The sequence below is a fragment of the Ursus maritimus genome, unplaced genomic scaffold (assembly GCF_017311325.1).
Source record: "Ursus maritimus isolate PB19 unplaced genomic scaffold, ASM1731132v1 scaffold_29, whole genome shotgun sequence".
NCBI lineage: Eukaryota > Metazoa > Chordata > Mammalia > Carnivora > Ursidae > Ursus > Ursus maritimus.
The window spans coordinates 19,069,685-19,084,175 of record NW_024425452.1 but is presented as its reverse complement, the minus strand read 5'-3'; the positions used below and the strand labels follow the sequence as shown (position 1 = coordinate 19,084,175).

General features: G+C 32.0%; 1 protein-coding gene across 1 annotated transcript in view; it reads left to right on the top strand.

Annotated features, from left to right (window-relative positions):
• The window catches only part of EYS (eyes shut homolog), a 1,466,842-nt gene that overhangs the window by 144,518 nt on the left and 1,307,833 nt on the right, over nucleotides 1-14,491 (top strand). The window contains 3 exon segments of the mRNA XM_008684895.2: nucleotides 1,454-1,503; nucleotides 3,837-3,973; nucleotides 3,976-4,056. Coding sequence (XP_008683117.2) covers nucleotides 1,454-1,503; nucleotides 3,837-3,973; nucleotides 3,976-4,056 — 268 coding nt within the window.

The window sequence follows — 14,491 nt, the reverse complement described above, 5'->3', positions numbered from 1 at the left end:
ACATTTTACTTTCAGGAAAAAAAAAAAAGAAAGAAAAAAAGAAAGGAAAGTGAACTGCCTATCAATATGGCTTATTGTGTGTCCCTATGTATGTGTATTTATTTTCTGTTTTTGGTTATTCTTGCTACTACTAAACACTTCTCTAGTGACTGGATCCTTTTGTGTATTGCACTTACATATCTATCTATCTATCTATCTATCTATCTATCTATCTATCTATCATCTTTTCCCCCCCCCACTATTGTTCCCTGGAAAAGGAAATAACCTTGCTTCTTGAAGCTTTATAGTAAAATGATATAAAAACCATTAATTCATTAAGCAATTCTAAAGTAGATACCATTGTAATTTCTATATCCATGCCAAAAGTTAATTATAATAAACTTCATTAAAGGAAGCACTTTTGTATAATTAAGTTTCAACTACAGTATGAGTAGCTAATGTATACATAATTATCTCCCATGTATCTTTTTTTTTCTTTTGGTGCAAACCAATGCATATGTTATGATATAAAGTCAAAGTTTGACTATATTATAGCTTCAGGCTCTATGATTTTCATGCTTTAATTTCATATGTCAAACAATAAAAAATGTATGCATGCTATATGATTTTGTGCTACCTGGGCCAGATTTTTTATTTTAATTCATTATATCTAAATAGCTTTTTATAGGTCTAACCTTTTTGCATTACTTTTCAAATTATCTCCTAAGACGTGGAATTTCATGAAGCTGTTTATTCAAAACCTTTAAGATGACCTTTCTCTTGAGCATAATTCAATTTTAAAATACATGTGATGATTATATCGTCAAATAATATTAATGGAGCATCTACTATATGTCAGGCATATGGATCATAATCTTAGGATTTAGGGTAATAGGTAGAGTGATATCCTTAATTGCATCTCTTGCGAGAATATTTTTCCATTAAAAAACTAAAAGATGAAAAAATTTAAATCACAATATTTATATATGAGATCATATTTTCAACTGACGTGTTTTTGCTTTGTTCTTTCAATCTTGTCTCAAACTTAAGTACAATTCAAATTTGCTTATTTAATAATAAAGTTGGGACATTTGATAATAAAGTTAGTAATACATTGATGAAGTCTTTTAGTCCAATTTATTTTCTCAAAATAAAAGTTCTATGAAATTATAAGAACATTTTAAAATTCTAAATAATATATGTAGATCCCTATAATTTTCTTGACTTTCTTTTCTAACAAAATCGATGTATTTGTCACTGAAAAGCTTTCAATTTAATAGCAATTTATCGTAGCACTAGATATCCATATGTGCGTATATACCAGCATTTACATGCATATTATTAATTGGAATGACAAAATGCTCCACAGACTTGTACTTGTTTGGGTGAGTGCTTTAGTAAGCTGGAGAAATTTATTTAGGTCAATGATTTTCAAAGAGATGGTCTTGCATTCTGGGGACATTTTGGATTCTAGGGTCATTCTAATACTCAGTATAATTGGTTGAAACAGCTGGCATTTAGCAGGTAAGTGGTGGATGATGAATGTTCTAAATCTTTCAATGCATGGAATAGTTCCATGAACAACAACACAAAAAGCGTTCCATGGTTTGCACAATTTCCAAAAGTCCCAACATACATTAATGTGGATATAAAACCTTTTTATAAATATCTGAGCCAATATCAACTTCATTTTACACACTGACACAAAATATTTTTTATAAAATTTTAATAATCATTGAATTTTCCAGGAATGAAACTTTTATGTTTTTATCAAGGACACACTATGTTTTATTCAGAAATGTATTAGAATTTGTTAACCATATTGGAAAATCATATCATCCTACTTGAATTTCTAATAAGAAACTACTATAAGCAGTCTCCATTTATGGTGTCCATGCCTGTGTTCAATAACTTTCAAGTAAAACATATACACATATAATAACTTTCAAGTAAACATATACACATATAATATGGTTGGTGTCAGACTTACCTGCCCAGTAATGAACACTACAAATCTCTTCTATGAAATAGATGTAGTACAGATAATTTTACAGATGAGAAAAACAGGGCACAAAAACTTCTAAATAAGTTAGAGAAGAATTAGAACCAAGGTTCCCATTCCAAGGCCAGTGCTTTGAATATATCAAAGCATCAACTATACTGACTGCCATTAACAATCTCAGTGAGCCTTGCCAAATTGCATTAAATGGCTAAGTTTCTCACAACTACAAGAAGAAAGGTTTGAACTAATTGAACTTTAACATTCTTGCTGGCTCCAAACACCTACAATCATATAAATTTATGAGTGTAATGACTTAGGTTCAGTAGGTTAATTTTCACTAATAATAACAAGCAACGTAATTTGACATTGCCCTTCTCAACTCAGTGACATGTTTATATGATTATCTTAAGTGCCCTTTGAATAGTTGGTGAAGGATACTTTAAAATCACAATATTTTACTTTAGACCAAAGGTTCTCTCTCTGACTTAGGTTTTGTTCTCACCTTACGCGTTCTTATTCTGATGCTTTATGTGCATGTATATACAATATTCAAAGGAATAAATGTGTGCATATTATATAGTGTATAACGTAATAAAATGGCATCTCATAATCGACTTTACCGGTGCCTAGCCTGTAGAGAAGACCCAAGAATATTTGTTCAGTATTTTTAGGCCAATGCCAGTCATATAGAAAATGCAAATATATATTTATGGAATGAATATAGAAATGAATACATGAATACTTTCAATAGAAACTATTATTAATTAAAAACCCTTTTTTCTTAGGCATGATGTTAAATACTTCAAACTTGTTTTGCGCGTGTCTCAGCGTATTGATAGTGATGCTATCGATTAGGAATGCCTGGGGCACTCGGCACTCATTTGTCGGCTGCCAATGCCTGGGATACTCACCTACCAGCTGGGAACGCCTGGCGCACTCACTTGGGCCGGTGGTAACTTCTGGAGAGCCCTTACAGGCTTTTCCCCAATCCACTGTTGCTGGAGGACTGTCTCCTGTGGTTTTTATTACGATTGTTAAGATGCACCACAGTGAAAAAACTCCCCGCAGTGAAAAAAAAAAGTTTTTTGGGGGTTTTTTGTTGTTGTTGTTTGTTTTGTTTTTTTTTGTTTTTTGTTTTTTAAACCACAGCTTCCGGAAGACACAGGGCAGGCCACACAGGTTGCATCACAGGTAAAGAGAGAGCCGACCTAGAGTTGTGGCTTTATTGATATGGAGGGTGTGGTGCCTAGAGTTTCTTGGATTCACTTTTTTGGTGAATTTAAAACACACTGGCCAGCGGAAGTAAAAGCGGGAAGGGAAAAGCAGGGTCACACAAAAGGTCGGTTTTCTAGTTCGACCAATGCTTTCTAAAAAGGAACTTCAGGTGGGTCAGCCCGGCTCTTTATATAGTTGTGTAGCTGGCAGTGTTTATTCAGGATAAATATTTTTGAAATAAATGCCTTGACACTCAAATGTTTATGTCGCACACTTATATTGCAATAAAAAAAGCTAATTGTCAGGCACTCACACTGCAGATTTTCACAAAAATCCTGACAAACACTAAACCTTGTCAGTTAGCCTCAGGAAAGTTAATGAGACTATCCTAGGTTACATAGCAATTAAGTGGCAGAACCTGTTTGAGTCTAGGTCTGTCTTTTGCCAAAGTTCTTTTTACTCATTCTGCACAATAAGGAATATTAAGTTTCGCCAAGTATCCACATTTTCTATAAGAATATTTTAAAAGTGTGCCCCACAACCATATTTATTGTATTGCTATCCTGTGTATTTAAGTGAATATGTGATAAATATTTAAATTTTATGACTAATTGGATTTTTTTGTTTTTGCATGTTGCAGATGCAGCTGTTCTCTTGTTTACATGGACCCATTCTATGTTGTCAGTGTTTAAGATTGCTTAAGAAATCAGAGTACGTCAGTGCATGGCCTCTGCTTGGTCCATTTGCACAACTGCAACTGTAGCTGTCTGCAAAGATATGAAACATCTGTAAAATAGAAATTGAAGATTCTAAATCTGTGCCCTGCAAAAATGGAGCAACAGGTATACATTTAAGTGGCTGTTTCTTCTGAAATGTATCCCAGGATTTACAGGCAAGTATTTCTGAGAAATTAAATTCTCTAGTGGATTATACATTTATTTAACGTATCTCAAATGTATCTAATGATTGGTATTGTAGCCTGTGTTCTAATTTAGCAAAGAACTTGGACTAATAGGATTGGTTCTTTGGACAATTACATTGCTGACTACACAGCCTTGGCTCATGCAAATGAGGCTAAAAGGCCAGGCTGAACCATAGAGAATATGATATATATGTCAAAGGTCTGAGGAGAAAAACAGGCAGCCTTAACCTCCCAATAATTTCACCTAAACAGCTACAGTATTGCCCTTCAACCTCCTCTTTGGCTGCCAAGCACACTGAGTGCTTAGATTAAAAATGAAACTTAATTTCAGTATTTTCCAGGTCAGCTTAATGCTCCATTAGTAAGATTAAAAAAACTCCATAAAACCACAAACATACTATATCCTCTGTAAAGTCATAGAAGATGATACTCACAGTGGCTATGTAGTAAAAGGCATCTTTTGATATAAAAGTATCAGAAATTAAGCATTTAAATTTAGGTTCTTTAAGATTTTATACTTGGTCTTACATTGAAATGATTATTAATAATAATTTCAAAACTTTATTTTAATTGCTTTATAAAAAACAGTATGGAGGCCACACAGAAGAAAATAATATTTTCACTTTTAAATCACACCTAACTTCAAGTAAAATAATGAAAAATAAAGTTTTGTGCAACTTGATATCCCCTTTTATTAAGCAGGCAATCAACTCCAAACGTTATTTGGATTTCCATCTTAAAATGAAAAATATTTTTATCTATTTGATATTTACAGTAATATCCTGAAGGTTTTGGAAGCAATTTAAAAAGATAAGGTCTAAGGATAGAATGGTGATGTTATTGGAATAAATGTATGGCTATCCAGATTGTTTTTGTTTTTTTTAAATGAAAATATATTTGAGTGTATGAATTCTGGTAAGCTTGGCTAAAAAGTTTGTCCCATTACTTCACATTTCATATTTCAAACATGTTCTTAGGAAAAATAAAATAGCATAAAATGTGCTAGTATTGTTGAAACAAAGGTATCTGCCTTAGGGAAAAACAAATATGTATATATACCTGTTTTGTAAATGTAGGCTATCCTCCAAAATTCAGTGAAAATATAATATTAAGCATCAGCTGTACATAAAATGGAATAAGAAATGGAATTTAACTCCTCTTAATACCATTAGTAAGAGAAAATGTCCTTTGATATTTGTGTGATCTGTGTGTATATGTACATATGTATATGTGCACACATAATGAACACCCTATCATTTTATATGTTAAGATTTTATATTGGCTATAAATAATATGATCATTAAATACATATATATACACACACTATATAGCTAAACCACATGTAGCCCTCATTGATATATAGTAGAAAATTGGTATGACTCACTCTTCAGCTGGGAATAAAAAATTAATGCAGTTTAAGATTTACAAGCCTATATTATTAGGAAGGCCTATATCTTCTATGAAGTCTCTCTGTTTCTACTGAATTGCAAAGACCTCTGTGGGTTTCCCCATATCTAAATATTCAGTCTACTTTTAAACTCTTCATGCAGTGACATGTGAAGAAACTGATCAGTCTCGATTTTCCCAAGATTGCAGAATTAATCCCACTGAAAGCAGAATATTTTGGGAGCAATTTAAAACCTGTTGCCCTTTTCCTCTCCACCCCTTTTTCTCCCTCTCTCTGGCTTCTCCCTGTGTCAGTTCTCTCTCTCTTCATCTGGATTCTTCCTCTATCCAGTCTCTCTTCTACCTAGTTTCTTTCCCCTTTATTTTTTATTTCTCCTTTCCTTTTCTCCCCTTCCATCCGGTTTCTACCCCCTCTTTTTTCCCCTTAACCTAGTTTTACCACCTCCATCTATGAAGTCATGTGGTTCCTATAGAGATTTATAAGGTGTTACCATACTATTCATATGAGGTGTAATTACTTCTTTCTTTATCCCATCATCTTTTGGGGGTATTTTAGCCTTATATGCAAACTTCTAGGTTAAATGTTATCCCTGTAAATTTAGCCCAGGAGATCACAAACTTTAGTGCTCATGAGAATCACCTGGATGTTAAACCGCAGCGTGTCAGCCCTGCCTCAGGTGTTTCTCATTCAGTGATTGTAGGTCTGGGTGATGCTGATGTTGCTGGATCATGAACCACACTTAGAAAACCAACCACTCTTCTAACCCATTATTATACTCATGAAGAGGGTTGGTATGGATACGAAACTGTAAAATTCAGCTTCAGGTGTGGACTGGCATTCAGTACATCATGAGGAACTCATCTAGTCTAATCTCCTGGTGACCACTAACTTCTGGAGTAAGGTGATGCCATCATATGGTAAAGCCATATACTTGGGTCGATCTTAATATGATTTGAATTTAATTCCAGTGCTATTATCTGAAGTTCCCCAAAGATTTTAAAATCTGGGAGTAATTCCAGTGGATTTTTTTCAGGCAGTAGCCTTTTTGCAATTCTCTTGTTATTCCTATCTATTATATTTTAGGAATGGAATCCAAATTTTATTTTTAGTTAATTTTTTCCTTGTCAGTTTGACACTTTCCACATTGCTGGTTTCTATAGTTTATAGTCTAAGAGCTCTAAGCTAGTAGGATAATTTCTTATATAGAATTATCTTTGTCTTTATTTCAAATATTTTGGGTTTCTCCTGCTCTTGACTTAAGTTACCAAATTCTCCTTTTCCTCTTATAGTTGTCTTGGTAACAGGGAGAGGCTAGGAAGCGCTTTGATTAGCAGGCAGATTCAAGTTGTTCTATACAATTAGGCCTAGCTTTTCCCTATTTAAAATGGGCTTGAGCTAAGACTCTTTGACAGCCTGCCTACTTTTCAACTGATTTACATAGTGAGGGCCCCTCTCTTAAAAGAAAACTCTTTCTCTGCTATAGTCTGTAAATTTGACTTGCACAGCTCTGTAGTTCTCTGCCCTCCCAGTGGACAACTTTCTTTTCTTTTTAAAGTCTCAGTTACCTTGGCAATAGAAAGATTTTCAAATCTTACGCATTTTTTTTTTTTTTGCACAGACTTCCTTTTCTTCTATCTGTTAATTCCCATTCCTGTAGAAATTCGAGTATGTTTCAATCAAATTTGTGCTTCAGCTGGAGCGCAGGTCCCTTTATACACTCTCAATTATTAATGCCTGATTATCAATATTCTAATATATTGGCTTATATCTCAGATGACATGCCCCAGTTTGAGGTAAATATGAGTGTATGCATACCTTAGGACTTTGGTGAGCTCTTGTTGACAGAGTTCATTGGGGTCCACGGAAAGCTCACTTCATCCCTGTTTCTCTGTTAAACCTGGAACTGACAGAAGAAAGTCAAAGAATTTTATGAATCCATTTTCCCTAATCAAGTCACGCATGTTTTATTTTGATTCTCCCCAAAGCATTCTAAAGTCCCTAAGGGACAGAAAAAAGGGTGATATACAAAGAGAAACACTATTGGACGCATTCCTACTTCTACTATGTCCAGAAAAGCTAAGTCTCTGGTGTTTATCAGAGCACCCACTCCAGTGATCATACTGCCTCTGACTATCCCATCCCCTTAAGAACTGAACTACTTTACACTGGGTGTTAAAAACTGACACCATTGGCTGGAATTTACCCTCAGATACTTCCTTCCACATTCTTGTCTTCCTACTTTGAATAGAAGCTGAATTAATTTGGCCTTCATAATTATCAATTCTGTTACGACCTCACAGATATTTTTATGGAAAATAAGTTTACAGAGCATTTCATTTTGTATTGTAATCATTTAAAAACACAAAAATATCAGCCTTAATTTTCTATCTTATGTAATTGATTTTTATTTCATATATAGTATTTTCTTATTTAATATATAACTGAGAGGAGGAATTAGGAGCTGTTACGTAAGCCTGGTGCTTATATTCGTGGTTTTCTGTAAATTTTACTGTGACAATGTTACTCCTTCTCCAAAGAGATGTTTCCCATTTTTTTGTTTTAATTTAGTCATTGAGATTGTGCCTTAAAACCACTATTCCTTTTCGTGCGTGTGTCCTCTGAGCCAGCATGTTCAGGCTCTCATCGGAGCTGCATGCACATTGTCTCTCTTCATAAAACTCCATCACATTTTGGGTCTTCCCAGAGCTTTTGAGACATATTATAGGATCATGTCAAATTGAGCATCGTATTCAACTGTTTTGGATCTTAAGCCAGGACAGATCTATAATAAGGGGAGGGACAGGGTTTCCCGCTTCAGTAAACTGTGAATTTGGCTCTTCACGGAAATGGGCCTGGTTTCTCAAGAAACATAATTCTTTTAGTAAACCAGGAAGACTTATCACCAGGGACCTGATCTGTCTCTAGGAGTACAGGAGTATAGGCCATTCTGAAATCTAGAACAACCATCCCTAAATTCCCAGAGGTGAGCCCTACAAATGCTTTCGTCTTTCTCAGCTCCCTACTTATGTCATGGAAAAAACAATCTCCCTTATAAAAAAATTAATATTGGGTTTCATGTACATATGTAAGATGCATAACTTTTTTTACTTACATATAAATTATGAATATCACTGTATATCAATAAGATAGATATATGTCTTCACCTTTAAGGGCTTCGAAGTGTTTGCTTAAATGAATGCACCAAATCTGTAACAGAATTGCTAGATCAAAAGAAATATATATGGATTTTTATTTGATTGGTCTTTGTTTTGTACAACAAAGTTCTCTGTCCTCTTTTACACATTCACCAGCAGTGTGTGAAAATACTTTTTTCTTACATAGTCACCATACCAAGTATTAAGTTTTAATTTTTTCCCAGTGTGATATGCAAAATCATATCCCATTATGATTTTCATGTCTTGGAGTAATAACAAGGGTTGAGTACGTACAATGTGAAATTCTTGGAATAACTTTATAGGATCTTTATCCTTTTTTAAATTGCAAGTGTCTTATTTATTTCTCACAGTTCCTTATAATTTAAAGACAGTTTCACTTATTACTTCCAGGGAGAGAATTGTATTATCTGCAAGTAAGGGTAGTTTCTCTCGCTCTCTCTCTCTCTTTTTTTTTTTTTCTAATTTACTTACTTGATTTTATGATGATGTTAATACATTTTGTCACATTTCTGAGATAAAGTACAATACTAATGGTTATAGTGGACATGATTTTCTTGTTCCTGAATTTCATGGGATTCTTTTACCAGTCCACATGGCGTTGGCTTGGTATTAAATAGATAATAAATAAGGTAGAATCTTTACATTTCTAATTTAAAAATCTTAAGAAGAGGAGGTGAAGTAATAATATTGCATAATAGCTACAGTAACATTTAATTTTATTTACTTTTATAATTTTTAAATACTTTTGAATATATATATCCACTCACAAATTGTTCTTTTATATGTGTTTTTAAAGGTTTTGTTTTCAATCTTACACTTTTTTGCTTATTTTATACACAGACATGAAAAACATTCCTTTTTACTCTGTACCCTGAAATATTTAAAATAAAATGGTCTGAAAGGATGCAAAAATTCCTTCTTATTATTGCTAATAATTAAGAAGATAAATATTACTCTTAGGAAGATTAGTTTGTTTTATAAATTTCTTATCACTTTCCAGAGTTTTATTGAGTCAGTTTACTAATGTATATGACTTGATTTAATTATTAATGGCTTTAAATTTCAGTCGTTATATTTTAATAATTTTATCTGACTTAATATTAATTTCTCAATTTTATTCTGATTTTTTTATATATGTGTGTGTGTTGTCTTGTGTTTTCTGATTAGCTAGAATTTAATACAATTGTTATTTTCAAGAACCTTACTATTCATAAACCTATAATTCTCGTTTCTGCTTCATATTTAATATTTTACACATTTAACAATAGAATTCCTTTCTTTAGCTTTAAGAAACATCACAAGGTCTTGCTCTTTTTATTCTTTAATTTTTGTTTCTTTGTAATCTTTAATTTATTTTGTTATTTAATGATGAACTTTTGGGGCTATAGATTTTACTCTGGGTATTATTTTGCCTGTATTTTAGAAATTTGTTATACAGGGTTTATTTATTTATTTTTTTATATTTTTTTAAAGTTTCACTGCTTTCTAAGCAGACTTATTTCATGCTTGATTTCCAACTTTGTCTATGAATCAATATAACAATTGAAGGTAAGATTTCTAAGTTACTTGGCAATTTTGTTTATACTTTGTTTCTTAATTTCCAGTGTCACTATATCATTAATACAAAATAGGGTCATCAATAAATGATTTTTGGTATATTTTTCCTTTTTATTTTGAAAACATACAGAGAAACAACATTATTATTATTATTACTATTATTATTATTTTATAATTTTCTTAACTGTAGAGGATTACTAGTGGCTACTGGTGGGCTCAAGGGAAAGTTGCTGAGAAAAATCCCTACTGTGAGGGCTTTTATAATTTGTAATAATTTCTTGTAATTTGTTAGCAATGTGTGCATTGAGGGCAAAAGTAATGAATTTTGGATTCATAGTGGCATAGCATATAATTCTTTTAGAATAGTAGTTGGATATTTAGAAATAATACAAGTTCTGTATATTCTTTAAATTTTTTTCTTATGATTTTCATATCAGGTTGGGAATATGGATAATCTCAAGAGATTTTTTCAGGAAGAGAGATTTTTAGGTGCCACCTGAGGTGTAACATATTCAAATTTGAAAGTAATGCTGAAGAACAAAAATGTTTCAGTCTGTACACCAGACTCCCATATGGCTTTGATGTGTAGTAAAATGTTGGATTCATTTCCCTGTATGTTTTCATAGATATAAACATACACATATATACATGTGTACATACATATATATACATGCAATATAAATAAGTTAGAGGCCCTTGTGTCAATTTTTAAAAATTATTTCCAAGTAGTTCTAAAATTTTGCCTTTTTAATTTGAGCTGTGTTGTGTAGCTCAAACTGTTATGTTGAGCTATGTTATGTATTCTCAAAACTTCAGTTTATCCTATAAATCATGTTTTTATAAAATAAACATATTTTCCTTTTTAATACCTATTTCTGGGATATTCCTTTGTCTAATATTACTTTTGTCTTTGTCTTTTCTTTGAATATTTTAGTCTATTTATATTTAATATAATTGCTTTATACTTGGGTTTAAATATATCCCTACATGGTTTGTTTTCGATTTATTTCATTTGTTCTATATTAATTTTTTTTCCTTTCCTATATTCTTTTGGATGGATTATGTATTATTCCGTTTATTCCTCTATTAAGTTGATGTTTACATATACTTTTACTATTCTTACATGCTCACCCTACAGATTACAACATTTTTAATTGGTTTAACATATTTTGATATAAATTAGTACTTGACCGCATTCCAGAAAATGCATAGGCCTTACACACTTTTACCACATTCAGCCCTCCAGATAGGCATATTTTTGAATATGTTGTTTTACATATACTTAAAACTGCACAAGACATTATTGTTATCATTTTATATGGATAATATTTATTTGGATTCACGCGTATTTTGCTCTTGTATTGTTATTTCCTTCCTATACCTCCAGCATTCAAATGGCTTTCTCTTACCATATGTATGATAATCACTATTTAGCAAATTCTTTTAAGCATTTCTGCTGTGATGAATTCTCCATTTTCTATTTGTCTAAATGTATTTTTATTTCATGTTTACACTTAAAAGATATCTTATAATAAGAGATCAGTAGATGTGTTAAATGAATGAAGTGACTGTGACTACAAATTTAATGTCTTGGCAGTGATGTATTTAAAGATGTATGTCTTTGCTAATTGTATATATATACACACATGCATATACATATATTGCATGCATGTATCTGTCATTGGTATATCCATCATGTGATATTGCTTGTCCTATAATATCTTTTACTCCTATTTATTGGTTCTTACATTTTATTTTACAAAGCACAGCCTGGCACAGAAAATTTAGCAAAAGGCTTAGACAACTGAGATACCAGATGTTTCACAAGTCATGCCACAACTTGAGCCAGGTCTTTACTTATAACATTCTCTTATGCAAGTTTGAGGCTCATATATACTGATTATATTCTAAAGAACAGGAAATGGGTGTGAGATCAAAATGTTTAACAAATTAAGAAATTCAAATATTGTAAGTATTCGGTCACAAAAATTTCCTTTAACTAAACAATTAATATACATTTTCTCTTGTTAATAATATACTGCTCTATTTGTGTCTGGTTGAAATACTGCTGAAATCAAAGGGATTATGATGGGAATTTATTTCTGCCTACATTGATCCTTAGACTTTGAGCTTATTGAAGGCTCATCTAACAAATATAAGACAGGAGCCATAGACACATATTTGAGAGGTAATATTGAAGAAAAAGCTGTGGGAAAGAGGACAGTTGTTCTTCACTCTGGAAGATTCTTATTCTGTCTTTTGTGGGTTTATATTTAAACATCTTCAAAAACAGAAAAAAAAATAAACAGAAAATATGGAACTTTAAAATGGCAAAGGAATTGCAGCCTCACTGAAAGTAGTATGTGTCATGAGGATTAGAGGGTAGCTTTTTAGCTTTAGTACAACACCTTTTCTTTCAGATTCTGATTTCATTCTAAATTGTGATTTCTCCCAAACTCATTAAAATGCAAACACTATGCAAAACGATGTTTGCATAATTATAAAATGATTTACTAAATGTTGCATTTCAGGAAGAAAAAGGTTATGTGCAGGAATTTAATTAGTGGTCTGGCAACACAAAATATTCGACATTGATTCTAATTGTAAGCACATCTGGGATTTTCTCCAAAAGAACTAGATTTCTAAAGGTCAGGCATTTATATTAAAGTGTTATAAAATAACCATCTTGTAATAAGGAAGATGAGCAGCTTTTCATCAGAAGTAGTACAAATTAACTTCCTAAGGGAAATGACCCAATATATTCATATTAACATGAGATATTTGTATTGATATATTTATCATTTATGCTGAGCTCATTTTTATACTGTGGAGTATTCCAAAGCAAATGGCAGTAAAAATATAAGCATGATTTTCACCCCCTCTGGGCCAAAGTAGCTAAAGGAGAAATGGCTTTTGGTCCTCTTTCAGCTAGAGACAATAATCTCTATAAAGCTCCTTACTTCTTTTTTTAGTTTCCCTATTATATAGGTTGACATTCCATTTCCTGTTTGTCTACTTCCCCCAAATGTTATAAGAAATATTGAATGGATATTGAGTTTCCTGAGAGAAATCCAATATATTAATAGAAGGTGATAATATTACTAGAGCATAAGAGTCCTTTAGCTGCTCCAAACTTAATTTCATTTTTTTTTTGCATTTTCCCATTGCAGTTAAAAAAATCATCAATAAACCAGCTAACACACCAGCAGCCATCTAAACAACAATAACAACAAAAAGCAAAATGACAAAACCCCATTAACTATTTTTAATTGCATCAAATATCAAGAAGCCCAGGGCCACAAAGAATTTAAATTTCAGTGTGAAGCTACACACCATAAATAAATGTCAGCATGTTACTGATAACTTATTTTGATATTTTTCTTTTTCTTTTCATTCAAAGCATTTTTAGTTCTTTCAAAAAAGGAATTATTTCCACTCATTAGGTAGAATTTTTTTTTTCATTTCAGTGAATCTTAAGCACATGGATAATACAGTTTTATCAGTATTAAAGACATCATATATTAAGTGTTGAAGATATTTGTATATTTTCATGGGTTTCTAGGTCCTAATTTTTAATTCAAAAGATATAGAAATTCTCTTTTTAATTCAATCAAGATTCTGACTTGATGTCAATAATTAGTCAATAATTTTGCCTATGGGCTTAGAGAATATGATACTTGAAGGACTAAAAGAATGAAACTGAGTTTTTTAAAAGCCTCATGAAATGCAAGGTACATAAAACAAGAAATAACATGACAGCAGGACATGTCTACATTTGGCAGAGACTGAGATAATATATAAAGGCTAGACTATTAATTTGAAAGTATGATACATGCATACTGTATAATAATTTTAATTATTAAGCAACCGTGCAATAACAATGAGACTAAATAAAAACAGAGATTGAAATAAACATATTTTATTATATACAGGTAGAGGTATGGAAATAACATTGTTCCAAGTAGAATTAATTTACTGGCTATAAAATCTAACTTGATACTTTCTGTATTTATGATATCTAACAGGCACAATAAAGAAATAGTTGGGGAGGACATTTGGGGTAAGTCAGAATTTCCTTTTCGTTCCCTGGTTGCCTGACTATCCTAGGAAATATTTTTTTTTGTTAGCCCAGGCAACCTCATGATGGGTAGAGGCCAAAGTAGTCCATGACATCATCATCCAGAATATTGTTACAAGATGTGTTAAGTTCCAGCAGTAGCTGGGGAATTTTT